A 22,736-nucleotide genomic window follows, 5' to 3' on the forward strand; every position below is an offset into this window, starting at 1 on the left:
TGGCTGTGAAACGTTTTGGGATGTCTTAACTATGAAAAGCGCAACAGAAATGCAGTTCCACTGCTAGATGACAATGCTTACCAATAGCTTACTTTATCATGAAGAGCATCATATCATAGAACCACCTTTTTCTCCTCATTATAAGTATCTTCCACATGTTTACTTGCACACAAAAGAAAACTGACCAAACATACCCCGTTAACCTGTACATGGCCAAGTGGCCAGTCCAGTTCAGTACTTAGTGAGTGGTGCATTGTCAGAAGTATCAGTTTCTGATGACATGTTAAATCAACGTCCCTCCTGCTGTCTTGGCTGGGTGTAAAATATTCCAGCAAAGACCTAGTCAATATTTATCCCAATAGTAAAGTACAAATCAGATTTACTGGTCATTACTGCACTGCTGTTTATGACAGCTCACAAATTAACAGTTGCTTTTCCTTCAAAACAACTGTGACTACTTTTCAGAAGTACTTAATTAGTTGCTACATTGTGACATTCAGATAATGAGAAAATCATTCTGTGAATACAAGGCATTTATCTTACAACGTCCTTCCACATCCTTTTTGAAGATATTGATTCAAAGCAGGAACACTGGCTGGTTGACTTCCATTACCTGGGGGTTCCCATTGATCAGAAAGTGAATTGGACTCGCTGTTATAAATGCTATGGCTACAACAGGAGGTCAGAGGCTAGGGGCTCTGCAGCAAGTAACTCACCTTCTGACTCCCCAAAGCCTATCCACTATCTGCAAGGTATAAATTAAGAACGTGATGGAATACTCCCTACTTGCCTGGATAAATGCAAGTCCAAAAGCATGTGAGTCGCTCTACACAATCCAGGACAAACCAGCCCCGTTTGACTGGCATCCCATCTAACATTCAACACTCATTTGCCCACCAACCACGCGCATTTGTAGCTGCGAGCACCATCTACAAGATACACTGGTAACTCACCAAAGCTCCTTCCAAACCCATGGCGTCCAGCACCCTGAAGCACCTGGACAGTCAATGCATTACCACCTGTCAGCTTTCCATCATGTCTTACACCATCCTGGCCTACAACCGTATCGCTGTTCTTTTATTGCTGTTGGAACAAAATCCTGACGATCCCTCCCTAACAGCACTGTGGGTTTACTCACACCCCAAGGACTCAAGAAAGAACCTCACCACCACCTTCTCAAGGCCAACTTAAGAATAGGCAACAAAAATTACAGCTCAGCCAGCCATCCTCACATCCCGTAAACAAACTGAGAAAGAATACTGCTGCATGTCTGAGGTCAGATAATGAAGTCAGCTAATGAAGGACACAGATCAACTCGAAATCAAGTACGACGTGGTTTCACGTTGCAGTGCTCTGAACAAATTAGCCATTGGTCAGCTCCTATATTACATATTTTGGAAGTTATAATTTGAAATTTTCATATAGTATTAGACAGTTTTAAAAACTGAACATTATTCTTCCAGCAATTAAAATCCTGTTATTGCCTTTTTGAGACACACAGAAGTTCAGAGTCTGAAGTTAGTTTGCACACAGGATTGCATCACAGCACACAGTCCAAAAGATCACCTCGCTGCAGTCTAGAACATTACAGTGACAATCCAGATGTGTCCTGATATTCCTGCTTCCACGTGCAAGAATCTAACAGCACTGGCAGTAATTCAGGCCAGGATGGAGTTTTGGTTTAGCTATTAGACCTGCTCCTTTCCCAAGACACAGCAAATATTTGCTTTTCAAACACTCCAATTCCCTTTTGGAAATTGCTCGTGAATCTACTTCCACCCATTCCTTCACACACTGAATTCCGATCATAACAACTTGCTGTCTAAGAGAATTCTCATCTCCTACGCTACCTTTTTCTTAAAACTCACTCAGTACATTATCAGGTTTCATGTGGTAATACATAGTGAAATATTTACTAATTCACAAGTATTATGATGTTTTTGTTTTAAACTCATTCATGGCACATGGACACCTCAGACTGGACCAGCAGTTTTTTCCAATCCCTAACTGCCTTGCTAGGGTATTTCAAAGGGTAGTTAAGAAGAACACAGGGCTGTGAATCTGGAGTCACATGTAGGCCAGACGAGGTAGGGACAATAAAATCCCTTCTCTGAAAGGACATTAGTAAACCAGATGGGGTCTTATTACAATCGACAATAGCTCCTTGGTCATCATTAGGCTAGCTTGCCATTCCAGATTTTAAAAATTGAATTGAAATTTCACCATCTATCATGTTGGGATTCAAATCCATGTCCTTAGATCATTCCTGATTACTAGTCCAGTGACATTACCACTACACACTGCCTCCCCAGCAAATAAAGTTTATTAAGCAGCTTATCTAATATTGGAACAGACAGACTATCTGAACTGAACAATTCCTATTCAAACTGTTGCTGTTTTTGTATAAAATAAACCCCTGTATGATTACTTATAATTGCATTTTATCCATTTTCCCCAAAGATATTTGTTTCTGTCAGTGATTTTTCATAAAATACTAGAGACCTAACAAAATACTAGGGAGTCCTAACCATGGTCACTGACACTAACTTACACTCTCAGTGTCGGTGAAACAAGTCACACTGGTACACAGCAATTTGCCAGCACTGCACTTCCATGCAGTCTCGCAAAAGGTATCGTTTTCACGGCACAGATGCTGAGTCATTACTCAGAGACGACAAACACCATCAGCAAAACCTGGGTTTTAATTCAAATCAGCACTCAGTTTATTGAATTTCATTTGATTTCAGTTTCAGGACGATGCACCGATCTAAACACCAACGAATGAAATGGAAGGAACCAGCTGAGGAATCAGATTCTGTCCCCTTTGGCCCTGTATAATTACTGGGAGCACCCCACCTAGGTACTGCCACAACCCTGTCACACTGACCACACTGTTCCATGTTAAACTCAGTACAGATGAGATCCCAAACATTAATAAAACATCTGATTCAGCCCTTATACTGACACAGCCTGAAAACAGTAAAGTGAAACCATCCAAGTGGTCATTTTGATCTATTTACTGTAATTATAGCACAGGTTCATAGCATCTGGGATTGCAGCATATGACGTGCATATTCCAAGCTCTGGACCTAAGTTTTAGTCTATTAAACAACAGGAAGGTAATTTCATGTTAGGTCCAGACAAGTTGCTTTCCACTAGTGTGACTGTATTTTAAGTTGTTGAACTGGAGGTAATCATGTCTAGCACCACTGAGAAGAGCAAGGGCAGCATGGACAGCACGACCTGCAAGTACCCCTTCAAGTCACTCACTACACTGACCTTGGAAAGAAGCCCCTGTTCCTTCCTCCTTGCCCAGTAAAACAAGCTGAAATTCTCCAATTAACAGCATCATGAGTCCATCATTACCACTGGACTGCAGCAATTCTCAGAAGACAACTCATCACCACCTTCTCAAGGGCAACAAAGGGTCAACAATAAGTGTTGACCTTTCCAGTGACACCCAGATCCAAAATACATTGCTTAAACACCAGGACTCCTATAGGTAACCTTCAAACCAGGGAATGAGGCCGATGTGACGCCCTGATGGAATTGAATGATGAAAAATCTCTCTGTATGGCTTGTCCCACAGTCCTGGATTTGCACATTTTCCCCCTCACCCTGTCACTGTGTTCTAACAAAACAGACTGTGTCCAAAGACACAGAGAGGTAGAGGGATCCTGGGAATATGTCAGGGAAACGATGGACAGTATTCAAGGGAAAAGTTGCTGGTGAAAGTCAGTCTGTTCTGTTGTTGGGGCTGGAGGAGGGGAGAGGGAGGAAGAGGTGGCAATGATGGCCAAAGAGCAGAAAAGCCAAAGGAATCCGAAGTTTTACACTCACACTCAGAATATCAACAGACAATCTGTATTCTTGTGTCGTCCGTTTGTAAACAAACGAAGAAGATTTAACCAATTCCTCCAATTCAGAAAAAAAACGCTTCCCCAGCAAATGCTACACTTAGCAGCTTTGAAAAAAAAATCTAAATCTGGATTCTTTTACAGTTGCATAAACTCTACAGGGTAAAGTACACAAGGAAATACATGCCCACTCTCCCCTCCCCGTCCACCGGTCCAGGGGCAGAGGTCTAGTCTAGGAGGAGAGGGGAATGGCCGTGCCCAGAGCTCCAGGAGATAGCTGACTATGGGGCCCGGCCTGCACACCCTCCCACAGGCGGCCACAGCAATGCACAGGCTCGCTGTCCATTCAAAAATAAACCAGCTCCCACTAACACCGCCATACACAGCACCGCAATCTCACCCGAGTGAGAGCTTTACAAACAGGCAGCGAGGCTGCAGCTCGCCGCCGGGGAGGGGACTCGGTGAAATGTGAAGAGCTACTCACGGGCACAGACATCTCCCCCGCTCCGGGCGATCCGAGAAGGGACGCGGCGCCGATCAGTTTCAGTGCAGTTTCCTCCCGGCGTTGGGAAAGCGGCGAGGGAGAAGGGCTGCCCGGTTTTCCGGAAGGCGATCAGGTGGATCCCATACTCTCTCTCTCTCTGGTGCCGAGGATCGTCAGCCTCTGAGCAACTTGGCAGCTTTTGTTTGCTTTGGAGCGCTGTGTGACTGTCAGCTCAGTGACAGCGGTGCTCAGCTCCCCCTCCCTTCCTCCTGTCACTCTGTCCCTCTCCCCTAACCCTGGGCTCCTGCTGTCCAGCTCCTGAGCTGCAGCCCAACTTCCACACAGTGTCTGGCTGTCTGACTGACTCCTTGACGTGATGTCCAGACCCTAGACCCCAGACCCCAGATCCCAGATCCCAGACAGCCCTAGCGCCCGGCACCTCTTCTCCTTCTCTCTCTCTCTCTCTCTCTCCCTCCTTCTTTCTTTCTTTCCTTCTCTCTCTCTCTTTCCTCTTTCCCTTCCTCCCCTCAATCGGCTGCAATGACGAAATCAGCAACTTCACCTTAAAGGCACCGCCAGCCGTGCAGAGCGCAGGCGCTGGGACACCGACTCAATCCAGAGGGCAAAGAGTTCCCATTAAAGGGACCCTGACACCCCCAGCTTCTCCAAGGGGGGCAGGGGTTCCGAATACCCCGCGCTGCTGCAAGGCTCAGTGGCAGCAGCCCGCTCTCTCTCGGCTTCCATCAGCTCTGGGCAAAAAAGTCTGCCCAACACCAGACAGCCTCGGCTGGTTGGAGTGCCCCTCCAGCTGAGCTGGGTGCACAGAGTTACATGTCGGCAACACACAGAGCCTGCACAGGGTGCTGCTGGCTGAAGCTTAGGCTTCTTCCCAAAGCCTTGTGATGCAGCAGTGCAGCCACACACTCTCCCCCACAGCCTGGCCCACCCTGTCCACAGGAGCGCTTCGGGTTGGTCAGGTTATCTCGGGGGAAGTGGGGGGAATCTCAGAACCAAGTGCTGGACCTACCGACCACTTCACATTTACTATTTAATAACATGCGGGTTAACGGTCTCCTGGAATTCGATACAATTTCCCGGTTCAAACATGTCATTCCCTTGTCTGCTAAGGAGATGATTCTCCCAACTTCAGTGTGTCATTGGAATTAATGTGGCTCCCTCCTCGTTTACTATCTTCACACTCCCACCGAAGTTTCATTCTTTTTAAAGGTGTTTACCTCAGTGTTAGGTCTGTGAATTTCAGTGGACAATAAAATGGAAATAACGACAGTAAATAGGACGTGTTATTCCAAGCTGATGAATGATTATTTTCCAGAAATCAGTTTGTTCATGAACACAATTGTAAAAAGTTTAGTAAGTTTTGATGGTGTGTGACTTGGGTGGAAACGTGCATGTGCTTGTGTTCACATGCACTCCGATCCTGTGTACATTGAGGTGGTGTCCTTGGGTGTCTTCAAGGCAGAGATTGATAAATTCTTGGTCCCTCAAGGAATTAAAGGCTATAGGGAGAGTGCAGGTAAGTGGAATTGAAACACTCATCAGCCATGATTAAATGGCAGAATGAACTCGATGGGCCGAATGACCTTGCTTCCACTCCTATGTCTTATGGTAGAGGAAAGATTCTGTTGGAGGAGCCTCGGTGAGTTATTGCAGTTTGTATACTCTGCTGTCACTGTGCAGGGCAGGTGAAGGGAGTGAGTATTGGAGCTGGTGAATAGCGTGCCAATGAAGCAGGCTGCTTTGGCCTGGATGGTGTCAGGCTTCTTGAGTACTGTTGAAGCTACACTCACCCAGGTAGGTAGGGAGTATTCCATCACACTCCTGACTTGAGCCTAGTAGATGGTGCACAAGTTTTGGGAAGATACTGTAGATGGTGAGTAATTTACCACAGAAAATATAATTTCTAACCTGCTCTTGTAGTCACAGTATTTATCTGGACAGTTCAGTTCAGTTTCTGGTCAATGATAGCCCCACAGATGTTGATAGTGGGGGATTCAGCAATGGTAATACCATTGAATATCAAGAAGCAATGTTCTGTCCTCGTGGAAATGCTCATTGCTTTGTACTTAGTTGGTGCAAGTATTCCTTGCCACATTTAGTCCAAGACTGTATGTTGTCTAAGTCTTGCTACACATGGACACAGGCTGCTTCAGTATCTGGGGAGTTGCGAATGGTCCTGAACATTGTGCAATCATCAGCAAACATCCAGCTTCCAATATAATTTTGGAGGGAAGGTCACTGATGAAACAACTAAAAATGGTGGGGCCTTGAACACTACCCAGCAGAATTCTTGCAGAGATTTTCTAAGCTAAAATGCTAATTTGGCCAAATGACCTCCTATGTTTATATACATGTGTGTGTGTATGTGGTTAGATTAGATTACTTACAGTGTGGAAACAGGCCCTTCGGCCCAACAAATCCACACCGACCCGCCGAAGCGCAACCCACCCATATCCCTACTCCTAACACTACAGGCAATTTAGCATGGCCAATTCACCTGACCTGCACATCTTTGGACTGTGGGAGGAAACCGGAGCACCCAGAGGAAACCCATGCAGACATGGGGAGAATGTGCAAACTCCACACAGTCAGTCGCCTGAGTCGGGAATTGAACCCGGGTCTCTGGCACTGTGAGGCAGCAGTGCTAACCACTGTGCCTGTGTGTGTGTGTGTGTATGTGTGTGTGTGTGTGTGTGTGTGTGTGCATTTACTGCCATTGATTTCTAATTTCTGGATGTCTTCCTGCTTTTTTTTTAACTCTCTGCACTTTGCTCGTTTTCTATGTTGATGCATCCCACAGATATTGTCCACGTCTCACCCGCTAGAGTTCCTAATCTCACCAGCTCAACCAATTTCCTATTGGTCTCTGACTCTTCTGCTCATTTTCTTGTTTGCTGCCCCAATAATTGTCCATACTATTTGCCAATCCTTTTGCTCTACAGGTAATCCTACTATTAAAGGAAGCATCACATTTACGTAAAGGCTTGCATGTCCTTATGACACCTCAAAGCACTTGAGAACCCACAGAACACTTCTAAGGTATAGTCATTGTTGCAATACAGGAAATATGGCAGCCAATTTTCAGGCAGCAATCAGCCACTATCAACAATGAAATAAATGAGTTTGAGAAACCATACATTACGTTGCCCAATATGCAAAAGTTGCCAACACATTATTAAACCACATATTATATGGAAAGTGCCATAACATTGAGAAGAACGAAGAACTATGAGTCCACAGTTCTCAAAGCCCTCCAATTTATTTTTCTTGCCTTTTGTCTAGGTTTCTTATCGGGTAATCAATAAAGATTAATTGATCAAAAATATGAGCAGTCAATAACTCAAATATCATTGTGTCATGTAACTACTCAGAGGGTATAAGGTGAACTAGTTAGACTCTGGGTCTTATCATCAAACAATTCCTTTGCTCCTTAAAGAGTTGGGAAATAGGGGCAGATAAAAGGGAAATAGAAATAAATGATTAGATCAGGGCAAGCTTAAGAATAAGAAACTAATACAGATAAGGATCAAAATAAACTACTAAACACACCTTGGCTAAGTCTTCCTGGTCCGCCTATGTGATAAATATTCATTCTGCGATCATTTGGCATCAATATCATTTGTAAGTTATATATTTGAATCTAACTTGGAGGAAGGTAGTCAACCTCATGATGCACAGCAGTGTTTTGATCTTGTAGTCTATAATTACATTTGCACCTGTATATCAATGCATTCTAGCCACTGTCCTGACAGATATTAAACCACATCAGTGGAAACAATGGAATGAAGTGGTTCTGCAATTTTCTGGATTTATTACAATAGACAGTTTCCTGTATTCCAGGCACTTCCTGGCGAGTGATGTGGTCTTTGGAACTCAATATTTTTGCCCTTGCCCTCTCATTCTGTCACACGGCTGGGATGATGGTTTCATAGTGTAGCATCCTGTGAGAAACCTTGCAAGATTTTACATCCACTGCATGCAGTGAAATTTGTTGCTCAGGCATTGCAATCATCCATTAAAAAGGGAACTAAGAAATCATTTGTCCCATGTGTAACAAAAACTTCATTGTCTTTAAAGGGCAGACATTTGTGGATGATATAGACCCATTTGTGACAGATCCCTTAATCACTAACAGCAAAGTTAAAAATCTAACCATTAACACTTGTAACAGTTACAAGAGGAACATGTTAAAAGCTCACACACAAGTTGTAAGGATTGAAAACATGTTACAAAGTGCTCAAGCACTTCAAGAGTTTTTAGCCCACCATCAGAAGCTTTTGTGTTTAAAGCTTGAAACACAATCTGCCCTGTAACTTTATTAACTGTATAGAACATTCCATGTTTAACTCTCCTCACACTGATTTCACAGGACTCTCTTCAAGTATTAAGCTAGGACGTGGAATAAGTGTGCAGTGACTTTCTGTGCCGATCACCTCAAGCCTCACTGTGACATTGTAACCATTCTGAAACAGTTTGGAATCCAATTTCAACAATGGCCAATAAATGAGAACAGATCATGCAGCCCCAGGTAAAAATGTATCACCCATCCACCATCCATTGGAAGAACACTTGCATTACACTTATAGGTCCTCATATGGCTTTATATAATAATGTAGTATACAATGTATGCCAGATTTTTTTCAGTAAAGGCAAAGTTGCCATAGTCTTACTCACCCATAGGGCTGCTCTCTTGTTAAACAAAGATGACGGGTGGCAGTTTAATCTAAGGGTCAGACAAGGGAAGAGGTGGAGAAGGAGAGTCCGCCATGGTAGCCTCAGTTGGTGCAGGAATTGAATCTACACTGCTGGTATCACTCTGTATTGCAAATCAGCCATCTACCCAACTGATTTTCCAGGCCATTAACTAAAAAAGAGCTGACAGCTAATATAACAAGGAATACATATCAGGTTACACTGTAGTTAGCTGGTATAATGAACACTGCACGAGAGACTTGGCATTTGTGTCACAATGAAATGTGTATTGATGGACATTTAATATTGAACAGTAATCATCTTTATTTTCTTTATTCCAATCATATAACTGCAAATATTGAGAGAAAAAAGACTTGCATCAAAATAGTGCCATGGAATATTTTACATTCACCTCAGAGAACAAATAGGATCTTAGGGTTTAATGTCTCATCCAAATGATGGCATCTTTGACACAACAGGACAGAACTGAAGGATCAGCTAGATCGTGTTTTCCTGTGGGCCCTGAATACACAACATACTGACTCAGAGATGAGAGTTCTGTCACTGAACTAACAGATATCAAGTCCGAGTACGACAAGCCATTTCATGGTGTGTACTTTCTCTTTGACTATACAGGTTACAGTTTAAAGTTGTTAATTATGCAAGTTTTTACTTATTCATTTATTGTATCGATAGATAGACACCCCATTATAAAAAATAGTAGTACATGATTTGCAACCCACTTATTGGGCTGGACTATAAATCATTAGTAACAAAAGCATTGGTAGTGTCCCTACCTCTAAGCCAGTCAGCCTGGGTTCAAGTCCCACCTGCTCCAGAGGTGTGTTACAACACTTTTGATCAGACTGATTCAAGAATATCTAAGTGATCTTTGACTTGCAAATCCAATATAATTCATTTCCCAGAAATATTCTGCTAATACATGAGAAAAGCAATTGTGTAATCTAGTCTTATGGCTTCTTTGTCTAGAACAGACCTTGGGATCAACGATAACTTGTTTCCACACTGATTCAACAGGTTCAAAGGTAGCTGATAAATTCAATGTGCTATCTGCAATCTCAGGAGGTACTGGCAGGGTCAGTAGATGAGATGTTTGAGGGTAGGTTTTGTGTTCCCTTCAGTTTGTTGTGTTCGCTTTTGCACCATTGCTGATGAAGTTTCTCATTATGTTTGGTGCTACCCTGCATCGAATCCCCCCTATCGTGTCTGTGTGTGTTTGTGTGTGTGTGTGTGTGTGTGGGGGGGGGGGGGGGGGGGGGGAGATGGGGTGGGGGAGGGGCGGGGGGAGAGTGACATGAATCAGCAAGAATGTTTCACTTCTGCGGGGATGCCCTAAAACATTCCCATTGTTCTCCTGCAATGGCTGAGCTCTTAATAGTGAGGTTGCTTTTGGAGTGTGGTGTCAGACATACCAATCCCATGTCCCACACAGTCAAGCTGGTTTTGATTGATTCACACCTCAATGCCAGGCATGTTGGCTTGGGGGTGGGCAATGCTATTGGATGACCTTTCTTGCCTCTGGCTTTAGAGGATCTTATGAAGGCACCTTTGCTGACATTTCCCCAGTGTTATATCTGTGTAACTCAGTCTCTCCTCACTGACTAACGCTGTCATCTGAGGAATCAATCAAGTGAACTGTCATGATACCTCCTCTAAGACAGCGATATGGTTCCTTGGTTATAGAGCTGGGAACTGTAAACCCACATCCTAGCACGTCTCCCGGGATTTCACTGAGTTACATGTGTCATGGAAGCTGGGGATGGCTGCAATTACCAAAGGAGTATCCTGAGGTTTACCTGCCTGAGTCATGGGCTGTTTCAAAATGAAGTCATGCCTCATTTACCCCCAGAGGACAATTTCATTTCTATCCCAACAGACTTCTAGGAGTAGCCTGATGCCATGATCAGTTCTACCAGCATTAGGCCTGGGTTTGCAGCACCTCAGAAGACCAGCATGTTTTTGGATACAGTCAGATATGAGCTAACTGTGAATGAACACCTTGCTGGTTCTTTCTGAAATGGCAAATTGCAAGTCAAAAAGTACTCACTGCACATTACAAGGTAGAACCCCCTGCACCATTTGTTTCCATCACTCTGCCCCCAGTTGTCCATGGTGAAAACAGGGAAGAAATTGCTTCCTGCAGCAGATAAGGCATCAGGCACTTGCTTAGAATGGGTTTGGTTCTTCATCACATTGTCAATCCATTGTCAGCCATCAGCGAATTGGTTTCTATTCACTCATAGGATGTGGGTGTCACTGACTGGGACAGCAATTAATGTGTATCCTGAGGTGTTCTTGTAAAGATGGTAGTGAACTGCCTTTTTGAACCACTGCGATCCATCAGTTCTTTTTTGATGAAACAAAATATTGTGGACACTAAAAATTGGATATGAGAACAAAAAGTGCAGAGGAACCTGGTCTAGCCATTTGAGAGGATAGTTGACAGACTACCAAACTGCTAAGGACCTGAAGTCACATGTAGGTCAGACCAGATGAGGATGGCAGGTTTCCTTCCCTAAAGGGAACAGGATGGGTTTTCATGATGACAGTTCCATAGTTATCATTGGTCTTTGATTCCAGATTTTTTATTGCATTCATGTTCCATCTTCTGCCATGGTGGGATTCAAATGCAAGTCCCAAGGATGTTACTTAGGTTTCCAGATTACTAGTCCGATGACAATACCACCACACCATTATCTCCTTTCTTCAGGCACATATGTCTCTGTGTGGTATTATGAAGATGTGGGTGTACTGTATCTTTAAGAGAGTTAAAAGCTGGTAGAGCTACCTGACAGCACCAAGTGTTCTCAATAAGGTAACAATGTAACACTTGGTCAAAAGCTAGACTAGCTGGTTGCCTGGAAACGACAAAACAGATTCAAATTAGACTAATCAGTTTAAAAAAATAACCTGAAAAATACCAAACTCCAATCCAGTTTGAATTGAGTATATTGACAAGCTTTAAAAGCCAATGACACAATTTGATGCTTTTGAGTATAAGATTGAGGAAAATTAAACGGTTGAGAGGAGAACTGCCCAGCTACCAGCATGTAACAAGACTGCCTGAAAAATAGTTCTCATAAAAGTACCTTTATCAATCAGTAACCTGTGAAGCAGAATCCCTAAGAGGAAGAAAAGAAGACACAAGAAGATCCAAATAGAAGAACTGAAAACTGCCTTGTTTTGAGATAAGAAGTTTTGTTTTGTAAATCTTAATTCAGAGTTTTATTGGACTAGTATTGTAGAAGGGGAAGGTAAAAGATAGGTTAGGGGAAGGATTTGTAAATAGTTGTTAGTTAATTATTCTCTGTCATACTTTAAGAATTAAAGTTGTTAATTTTTATTTTAACTAGTTCTTGGCCTATTGAATTTTCACAAATTACTGCACAGGATAAACCTTTCTTGTGTTGCTGGTTTTAAATTAAGCAGGAGAGTTTGCGTTGTGTCATAACAGAGGGGGAAGGTGGTGTAGAGGTCATGCACATAAGGAATTCAGATCTATGTTCCCTCTTCTGTCTCTCTTCTGCATGGGAAGCAACTTTCAAAGCCAGGAGTCAATGTGTTGGCATGCCTACACCCTTGGAGCAGCAGCATGGCTGCCAGTTTGAGGGAATATTGGTTCCCATGCAGGACCGACTATAATACGACTGCAAATGCTGGAGTTTGGGTGCGGGTGAAAAGTGATTCTTGTGCAAAGAATCCTACCCATCCTCAGTGAAAGCAGCAAGAAAACGAGACTGGTTTAGAAGTGGAGTGAAAATTATACATGTGTAAAGAATCATCATCTCAGTCCCTTGTACCTTAGGATGAGTAGATAGATGATGAATAGATATAAAGAAACTTAGAAAAATGATCAGATGTCTGAATTATGCCATAAGAACAATGTTAACATGTTAAAATTAAGCTCAGATATGGTAAAAAGCAGAGATTTCATGTGTCCAAAAAGGACTATTCTTTAGTATTGGATCATCTTCAAATGTTATGATGAACTGCCCTGCTGAAAATACTTGTGATGTGGCCAGTCAGTGAGGTCGTGCACTGCTTATCTCTACCTGATAGATAAGGTCAACCTATTGGAAAACCCAGGCTTCAAAATTGAGGGTTACACATAATGAATGGTCTTTTGGTTGACATCCAGAGAGTTGCTGATAGAATGGTAGGGAATAGATCACAGCAGTGACTATGACACAGGACTTACAACTGAATGGCTTTTGAGATCAAATGCTACACTAACAACTGGTGACACTGAATTCCGAAACTGGGTGGTACAAGGAACTAAACAATGTTGAAAGCTTTGTACTGTTGTTAAAAACCCAACTGGTCTACTCATGACCTTTTGAGAGAGGAAGTCATTGGCTCTGGCCCTCTGGGACTGCAGTGCTTTACACTATTCCACTCTTAATACCCATTGGAGCAAGCCACTGAATTGAAAAACAATTGACAGTGGATTTCCTTTGAAAGAAAATGATGAGCTACTACCAGCTTCCCAGAATTCAAGAAAAGTATTGGCTATGGCCTTGCCAGTTTTGGCTGCCTCCTAGGGAAAAAATGTCAAAAATGTGCAGCAGGGAGCCATTGCTTCTATGGGAGCAACACTAGATTAAAAATAAAATAAAGTGAGACCAATGATTGAAGGCTTGAGTAAAGCAATCTTTGTTCATGGGTTTAGTTTAATTTCTGGTGGTGTTGTACCCTGCCTATTGAACTTTAGCCAGGAACGCAAATACTGAAACAAAGTCAATATTACTGGTTATAATTAAGCTGAGTGCCAAGTTTGTTAAGGGTCAGCGCAGGATTTCTTTTTATATACTAAATCATTCTGTTTACATAAACAAACAGAGTCAACACAACCACAGCCTAGTCTAACCCATTGGGTTCAGCCTTTAAATAAGTCCCATGTTCAACTGCTTTAATGTAATTGAAACCTGGTGGATCATAATGAGTGGAAGTAAGGATGCAATCATGATTTCAGTAACTGGGATTTATTTAAAAATATCTGGTGCTAGCTATCTCTCCTGGCTGGATATATACTGATAGTTGCCCTTGGTGACAGGTCTACATTATCAACAGCACGTCATAATGGAAAGGAAGTGATCTGACAGGATCCAAGACTCAACCTTTCATTGATCCTGAAAATGGTAATTATTGGGGCAGAAAATGCATGCCTTTATCTATCAACTGTGAGCAAGAAAATACGAAACTCAGAGTCTAGGTTTTCACCGTCGCATTGTCCTGCAGGATCCCTGGCACAAAGAGAGCCTTTAAAACACTAAAGATGAAAGCGCAATGAATATGCAAACAGGAGTGGGTGGGTGTGTTACTTAGAGTTGTTGTAAATGTGTAACAGGCTTTTTCTATGATAGATTGGAAATGATATAGTAATTTCTTTATTCACTAACACTGCTAATGGCATTGTCTCCCTCAATCTTCACTGGACTGTAAAACTACTGGACAGTGAGCGGCAGCCGCATATCGAGTTAATGGATGCATCACGGTTTCTTTGTCTGGGAGAAAATATTGCTGCAGAAAATTTCAAATTGATTCGATTAAATTGCTGCAAAGTATTGCATGTATGTAGGCCGCTGTATGACACAGTTGTGACCCAGAATTGATAAATATTCTTTTACCCGTAGCAACGTGTAACATTATCTGTCACATCCGTTAGGAGTAATTCTGTCATCCTACCACTGCTATGACCGCTGAAATCTCATTTAAACTTCTGTACTGCTAAATGGGTTGTCAATCAATAAATACTTCTAGTGCTGAAAATACATCGCTGTGAGACTTGTATCAGAAAGTATGGTTAACAAAAAAAAAATCTCAGAATGGGAACATGCAACTACAGTTCCCAATGGGAGAATCTTCAGATCAGTGTAGGAATCACTGAGTGAAAGTAAGATCAGGTTGCTCCTAACCATTCTCTCAGTGAACAGGTTCAGAGCCAAGGCATTTGTTCCCAATCTCAGCAGGGAACAATCATGGACCAGGATAGATATATAAAACTCAAGCATTTGAAGACCGGCTCAGATCATCACCTGTCCCTGCCTTCAGTGCCCCCACTGGTACGGGATGAGTTGCTGTCAAATTAAAAGCAGAATTTGGCTGGTGCAGTGGCTCAGTTGTTAGCACTACTACCTCACAACAGTAGGGATCTGGGTTCAATTTCAGACTTGTGCGATTGTCTGTCTATATGGAGTTTGCATGTTCTTCCTGTGCCCTCCCTGGGTTTCCATTGGGAACTCAGGCTTCCTCCCACAGTCCAGAGATATGCAGGTTGGGTGGATTGGCCATGCTAAACTGACCTATAGTGTCACTGGGATATGCAGGTTAGGTGGATTAGCCATGGGATACAGTGGGATGTCTGGGTGGGATTGGGGAGTCTGGGAGGGATGCTGTTTGGATGGTCAGTGTGAATTCAATAGGCTCTTTCCAAACTGTAGGGATTCTATAATATAACATTTGGAGTTGAAGGCTATGTTTTCTTGATGCAAAGTTTTCTTTTTCTCCACCCTCCCTCCACCACCTTTGTATGTGAAAGTAAATCATGTTGGGGGGTTGTCTAATTTTTCATTTTCACTTTCAAGAAACCTGATATTCAACAAAAAAAGTTGCTGGAAAAGCTCAGCAGGTCTGGCAGCATCTGTGAAGAGAAATAAGAGTTAATGTTTCGGGTCCGGTGACCCTTAGTCTGAACTGGGGAAGGGTCACTGGATCCAAAACATTAACTCTGATTCCTCTTCATAGATGCTGCCAGACCTGCTGAGCTTTTTCAGCAATTTCTATTTTTGTTTCTGATTTATGGCAACTGCAGTTCTCTCAGTTTTTAACCTGATATTTAATTCCGCTTTAGAATAGATTCCCTACAGTGTGGAAACAGACCCTTCAGCCCAACAAGTACACACCACCCCTCCGAAAAGTAACCAGCCCAGACCCATTTCCCTCTGACTAATGTACACTATAGGCAATTTAGCATGGCCCTTTCACCTGACCTGCACACCTTTGCAAGGAAATCAGAGCACACCCACAGAGGGGGTGTGCAAACCCCACACAGACAGTCACCCAAGGCTAGAATTGAACCTGGGAACCTGGTGCTGTGAGGCAGCAGTGCTAACCACTGAGCCACCAGGCCACTCACAAAAGCAACCACCATGCATCTACACCATGTATAGAACACAAAACAGGTTAGCTCCAATGTGTCTTTCACTGAAATTGAATGTTATATTGAAGTGTCCCATTGGATCAGAGCCCATTTTGTTTGAACTTCCTGTTAATCTGCTGCCTCATTGCCCCATTATATTCCTCACCTTTAGAAGGACGTTTCAAGCCTTGTGTCTGCTTATGGTTGCTATCACTATCACCATGACAGTAGACAGAAAGAGCACTTCTTCTAGTTGGGAGGGGCTCGTAACTGTTTTGTCCTTCTCTAACATGGAATGATCTATTGGTGAGTGGGCCTCTAGTTCAATGAGGAAGATTCTGTTACACAAGGCCTTTCAGTACCAAAGTATGCCCCAAAGCGTTTTGTAGCCAATGAGTTACTTTGAAGTCGGTCACTGTTAAAGGAATCATGGCAACAAAGCAAATTTTCTATTAATCTAAAAATAAGCAACCTAATCCAGCACGCCCTTAATGTTCTGAAGCTTTGATATTAGGCATTGATACTTAACCTGAAAATTCAATGCTTTACAAAATTATCAGCAATAGTTGGTAGATCTTGATTCTTTCACAAAAAGTAAAGAACAAGGACAAAGTCACATGCAGCATTTTTCTTTTGATGTATGCACTAGTCTGTGTGATCTGTTTTATTTAACTGCATGTATTAGTGAAAAGTAGGCTATCTCCTTTGAGACAACCATTTGATTCCATTCAATATGAAGAAACTGCACCCTAAAGAGGAAAAAGAGTAAATCTGAGATTCCAAATCCACAAGTTCAAAGAACCTCTCCCCCAAATTTTCTTTTAATACATCCAGGGTTACATTTAGCGAACCACAACTTGCTTCAGTACACCCAGACAAGAAAGAATACTTTCTCAATCACTATCCATTGGTTCTGTTGGAAGACTTATAGGTTTGAAATTGGATTCAGAGGCACATTTGTTTCTTGGGTACTGTTAATGCCAATGGGAATTCAAACAACATCCACACTTCAGTTGCTCCTCATCATTTCAGCTGCAAATGTGTTGCTGGTCAAAGCACAGCAGGTTAGGCAGCATCTCAGGAATAGAGAATTCGACGTTTCGAGCATAAGCCCTTCATCAGGAATAAGAGAGAGAGAGCCAAGCCGGCTGAGATAAAAGGTAGGGAGGAGGGACTAGGGGGAGGGGCGATGGAGGTGGGATAGGTGGAAGGAGGTCAAGGTGAGGGTGATAGGCCGGAGTGGGGTGGGGGCGGAGAGGTCAGGAAGAGGATTGCAGGTTAGGAGGGCGGTGCTGAGTTGAGGGAACCGACTGAGACAAGGTGGGGGGAGGGGAAATGAGGAAGCTGGAGAAATCTGAATTCATACCTTGTGGTTGGAGGGTTCCCAGGCGGAAGATGAGGCGCTCCTCCTCCAGCCGTCGTGTAGTTGTGTTCTGCCGGTGGAGGAGTCCAAGGACCTGCATGTCCTCGGTGGAGTGGGAGGGGGAGTTAAAGTGTTGAGCCACGGGGTGATTGGGTTGGTTGGTTCGGGCGGCCCAGAGGTGTTCTCTGAAGCGTTCCGCAAGTAAGCGGCCTGTCTCACCAATATAGAGGAGGCCACATCGGGTGCAGCGGATGCAATAGATGATGTGTGTGGAGGTACAGGTGAACTTGTGGCGGATATGGAAGGATCCCTTGGGGCCTTGGAGGGAAGTGAGTGTGGAGGTGTGGGCGCAAGTTTTACATTTCCTGCGGTTGCAGGGGAAGGTGCCGGGGGTGGAGGTTGGGTTGGTGGGGGGTGTGGATCTGACAAGGGAGTCACGAAGGGAGTGGTCCTTGCGGAACGCTGATAGGGGAGGGGAGGGAAATATATCCTTGGTGGTGGGGTCCGTTTGGAGGTGGCGGAAATGGCGGCGGATAATACGTTGTATGCGCAGGTTGGTGGGGTGGTAGGTGAGAACCAGTGGGGTTCTGTCTTGGTGGCGGTTGGAGGAGCGGGGCTCAAGGGCGGAGGAGCGGGAAGTGGAGGAGATGCGGTGGAGGGCATCGTCGATCACGTCTGGGGGGAATCTGCGGTCCTTGAAGAAGGAGGCCATCTGGGTTGTGCGGTGTTGGAATTGGTCCTCCTGGGAGCAGATGCGGCGGAGACGAAGGAATTGGGAATATGGGATGGCGTTTTTACAGGGGGCAGGGTGGGAGGAGGTGTAGTCCAGGTAGCTGTGGGAGTCAGTCGGTTTATAATAGATGTCTGTGTTGAGTCGGTCGCCCGAGATAGAAATGGAAAGGTCTAGGAAGGGGAGGGAGGAGTCTGAGACAGTCCAGGTGAATTTCAGGTCGGGATGGAAGGTGTTAGTAAAGTTGATGAACTGTTCAACCTCCTCGTGGGAGCACGAGGCAGCGCCGATACAGTCATCGATGTAGCGGAGGAAAAGGTGGGGGGTGGTGCCAGTGTAGTTGCGGAAGATGGACTGTTCCACATATCCTACAAAGAGGCAGGCATAGCTGGGGCCCATGCGGGTGCCCATGGCAACTCCTTTAGTTTGGAGGAAGTGGGAGGATTGAAAAGAGAAGTTATTCAGGGTGAGGACCAGTTCAGTCAGTCGAAGGAGGGTGTCAGTGGAAGGGTACTGGTTAGTGCGGCGGGAAAGGAAGAAGCGGAGGGCTTTGAGTCCTTCGTGATGGGGGATGGAGGTGTACAGGGACTGGATGTCCATAGTGAAAATAAGGCGTTGGGGACCGGGGAAGCGAAAATCCTGGAGGAGGTGGAGGGCGTGGGTGGTGTCCCGAACGTAGGTGGGGAGTTCTTGGACTAAAGGGGACAGGACCGTGTCGAGGTATTGGGAGATGAGTTCGGTGGGGCAGGAGCAGGCTGAGACAATGGGTCGGCCGGGGCAGGCAGGTTTGTGGATTTTGGGCAGGAGGTAGAAACGGGCGGTGCGGGGTTGTGGGACTATGAGGTTGGAGGCGGTGGATGGGAGATCCCCTGAGGTGATGAGGTCCTGGATGGTCTGTGAGATGATGGTTTGGTGGTGGGAGGTGGGGTCGTGGTCAAGGGGGCGATAAGAGGAGGCGTCCGCGAGCTGGCGTTTGGCTTCAGCGGTGTACAGGTCAGTGCGCCAAACTACCACCGCGCCTCCCTTGTCTGCGGGTTTGATGGTGAGGTTGGGATTGGAGCGGAGGGAGTGGAGGGCTGCACGTTCTGAGGGTGAGAGGTTGGAGTGGGTGAGAGGGGTGGACAGGTTGAGTCGGTTGATGTCACGGCGGCAGTTGGCTATAAAGAGGTCGAGGGCGGGTAGGAGGCCTGCACGGGGTGAAGAATCCAGTGCAGGTTAATGATAATGTCAGTAACTGTCACTGATTGGGGAGGGGGCGATGACCTGGTGGTGTTATCACTAAACGATCAATCCAGACACCCAGGTAGTGTTCTGGGGATTTGGGTTTGAATCCTCTCAAGGCAGATGGTGGAATTTGAATTCAATAAAAAATCTGGAATTAAGTGTTTATGATGACCATTGCTGTTTGTTGGAAAAACCCATGTGGTTCACTAACAAAACTGCCATTCTTACCTGGTCTAACCTACATGCTAGTCCAGACTCACAGTAATGTGGTTGACTCCTAACTGTCCTATGGGATATCCCAGTGACACCATCATCCCATTAATGAATTAAAAAAAAGCCTGCCATTTTGAGCTTCATCCTCCAGCTCTCTCACAACCTCCCACTTCCAGGCACATGTAAAGCAACCATACTATTGGTTGATTTCTTCTGCTCTTCACAATGAGTCTTCATGGTTCTGCTGCTGGCTCTAGTTGTTTCAAAAGTGTAACGGTGGAAGGTGCAGGACAATATTGTTGTTGACTTTCACAAATCAGCACAAGTTAGTTGTTCCCAGGCGTGGGTGTGACATCAGGCCTCCCACTGGGGATCAGGATTGGTTGGAGAAATGAGCAGAGGCTAAGGAGAGCTGCTAGAAGAGGGTGAGGAACAGGTAAAGGGCACTCACCAACAGGCCATACATACACAGGGTATTCAGAGAACAATATGCCTACCCGAATTTCAGCAACAACCAATGTTTCAGATGTTTCACTTCAGTGAAGTCATTACTGAAATCTGCCATAAATGCAGCTTCTGAACAGGACAAATGACTGTGAAACTGATCATTGGCATGAACTGTTATCTATCTCGTTAACTTTGGGCTGCCACTACAGTGCAGTATTGACACCATGTTGCGGTTTGTAGACTACAATTACATAAGGGAGGTTAATAATAATCTATTAAAAGAGATTCACATGATGCTTTCTTTCTAGAGGCTGGCAGGTAGAGAGATCACAAGCTGTTGCAAGGTTTATAAAATCACATGGTACAGGAAGCCATTACTGCTCACACACACTGTTTGGGGGACTACATGTTAACTCTGTCCTATAGCAGAACTGAAATGTCCAGTTGGTCTGACCATGGGCAGTAAATCACGCAGTTCTGCCCCGTAGTTTGACATAAACCTTGATATCCTTATTCTGTGACAGCCACTGTGCTGTTTGCATTTGAAACATCACAGTGAACCAAGTGTAGATACTGAGCAATGAGGGTTATCCACTGCCCATGTAGTTGATAAGTCCAGTGCCTTGCCCCTGCACATGTGTATTGAATGAAGACTGTCCTGTTCCATCACGTGATAGCTGTGATGGCCTGCACCAGCCTAGAAGAGCCTGACTGAGCAAGTTGCAATGTTTTCAATGGAAATGTTGCACAGCATTGCCACCATGACAAGGAGCTCTGTATGCCATATGTGAAGCTGAGCATGGAGGAGGAGGATGTGGAAGAGAAGCAAACAGTAGAGGAGGAAAAGAAAGGGAGGGGCAATCTAGACAGTACCCTTTTTGTTGGAGACTACAATGAAAGAACTAATTCAAGTGGGTTAGCATTAACCTTCACTCACATTTCCCATTCACCAACAGATCCACTTTTTCCAAATGTCATTGATGATCACATCATCCTCTTATAAAATAAAAATCATCACAAAGCAAACATTCTAATTCCAATTTATAAATGAAATTGTGCCAGGTCACGTAAAAAAAAACTCAGCTAATTCCTTTCAGCATCCACTTAGAGCCAGTCTTCCACCTGCTGCTGCAATGATGCTGTCATTTTAAAAAGATTATTTTGTCCTGGGTTTTCTTTTTGAAGAGAGGTTGTAAAGGAAGAGGTGCTGAAGTGGCTGGGGGGACAGCCTGAATCAGTACTTTTTAAAAAAAAACACAGTTTAAAAATGGAAGGGAAGTGACCAGTTCTCCCAGTTCAGGTCTCTCTAGTTTGTTTTAGCTGTAGCAGTCACAAGATGTTTTGAGTATCAGAAGAGTTACAAGCTTCAGTAAATGATTCCCGATTGACTTTCTCTGAAATCTCTCTCTGGCTGTTGGTCTTTCCTGCCTGGGTTTGAATTTAACTTTTTGCAAAAGGGTTCACAGCGCCAGAGACCCGGGTTCAATTCCTGCCTCAGGCAACTGACTGTGTGGAGTTTGCACGTTCTCCCCGTGTCTGCGTGGGTTTCCTCCGGGTGCTCCGGTTTCCTCCCACAGTCCAAAGATGTGCGGGTCAGGTGAATTGACCATGCTAAATTGCCCATAGTGTTAGGTAAGGGGTATATGTAGGGGTATGGGTGGGTTGCACTTCGGCGGGTCGGTGTGGACTTGTTGGGCCGAAGGGCCTGTTTCCACACTGTAAGTCTAATCTAATCTATGGGGTGTTACTGGATTGGAACAATGAATTAGTAAAAGTTGCTGTATTGGGTCGATTAGGATTTCCGATAGTTAAGTTCTTCTAAATTCCGCTTTCTTTTTGTTTGTGTTTCAGCTGTAGTGTTTAAATAGATTCTGTTTTGGTTAAAGCCGAGTGGTTCACCGGTTGCATCAAACCTGGAATCACACTTCACAGCCCCTTTTGAAATAAGAAACAGTTTGGATCTGGGCTACCTTCTTAAAATATTTTGAGGGGGTCTGGCCTGGTCCATCAAACCCCCATGTGGTGATCCTCAGTAGTTTGCCGCTTAGCTGGTGAAAGGCTGCTGAGGCCCAGAGGAGGAGACTACAGATGGAAGGTCCTGTTTTGGATGACACCATCTCAGCACGGGAGGCAGTAGCCTTGGCTGAGGCTACGTGAAGAACACTGGCAGAGTGGCAGTGATTTGGAGGACGAATCACCCTGAGAGAGGATGACAGCTTTGGATTGCACAGAACCAGTGCCGCACGCTCAGTGAGAGCCTCAGCAATTGCATGAGGACCAATTGTGGGGCTGCTGTGAGACCTTTGAACTCTGTGATCCACAGCCATAATGGGTTGGAGTCCATGGCAGAGCTCAGACTCCAGAAAGGAGAAATTTCAATCAACATATTGATCCCATAACACAGCTTTGGAATCCAATGTGTTTTGGTGGAAATGGCCACATGAGAAGGGTTGAATTCCACCTCTGCACAAAGCCCTGTGCCAAGTAGGTGCCAGATTCTTCCCTTCACCCTGAACATCGATCAACATTCTTGGTGATTCCCATTAGGA

General features: G+C 44.4%; 1 protein-coding gene across 2 annotated transcripts in view; it reads right to left on the minus strand.

Annotated features, from left to right (window-relative positions):
- bcar1 (BCAR1 scaffold protein, Cas family member) overlaps positions 1-5,177 on the minus strand; it is a 240,737-nt gene extending 235,560 nt beyond the window's left edge. For both annotated transcript variants that reach the window (XM_060838154.1, XM_060838151.1), the window contains exon 1: positions 4,342-5,177. In XM_060838154.1, coding sequence (XP_060694137.1) covers positions 4,342-4,353 — 12 coding nt within the window. In that variant the 5' untranslated portion in view covers positions 4,354-5,177. The remainder of the gene's footprint in view (positions 1-4,341) is intronic.
- Positions 5,178-22,736: the final 17,559 nt, after the last annotated feature.

This window comes from Hemiscyllium ocellatum, chromosome 17, assembly GCF_020745735.1.
Source record: "Hemiscyllium ocellatum isolate sHemOce1 chromosome 17, sHemOce1.pat.X.cur, whole genome shotgun sequence".
Taxonomy (NCBI): domain Eukaryota; kingdom Metazoa; phylum Chordata; class Chondrichthyes; order Orectolobiformes; family Hemiscylliidae; genus Hemiscyllium; species Hemiscyllium ocellatum.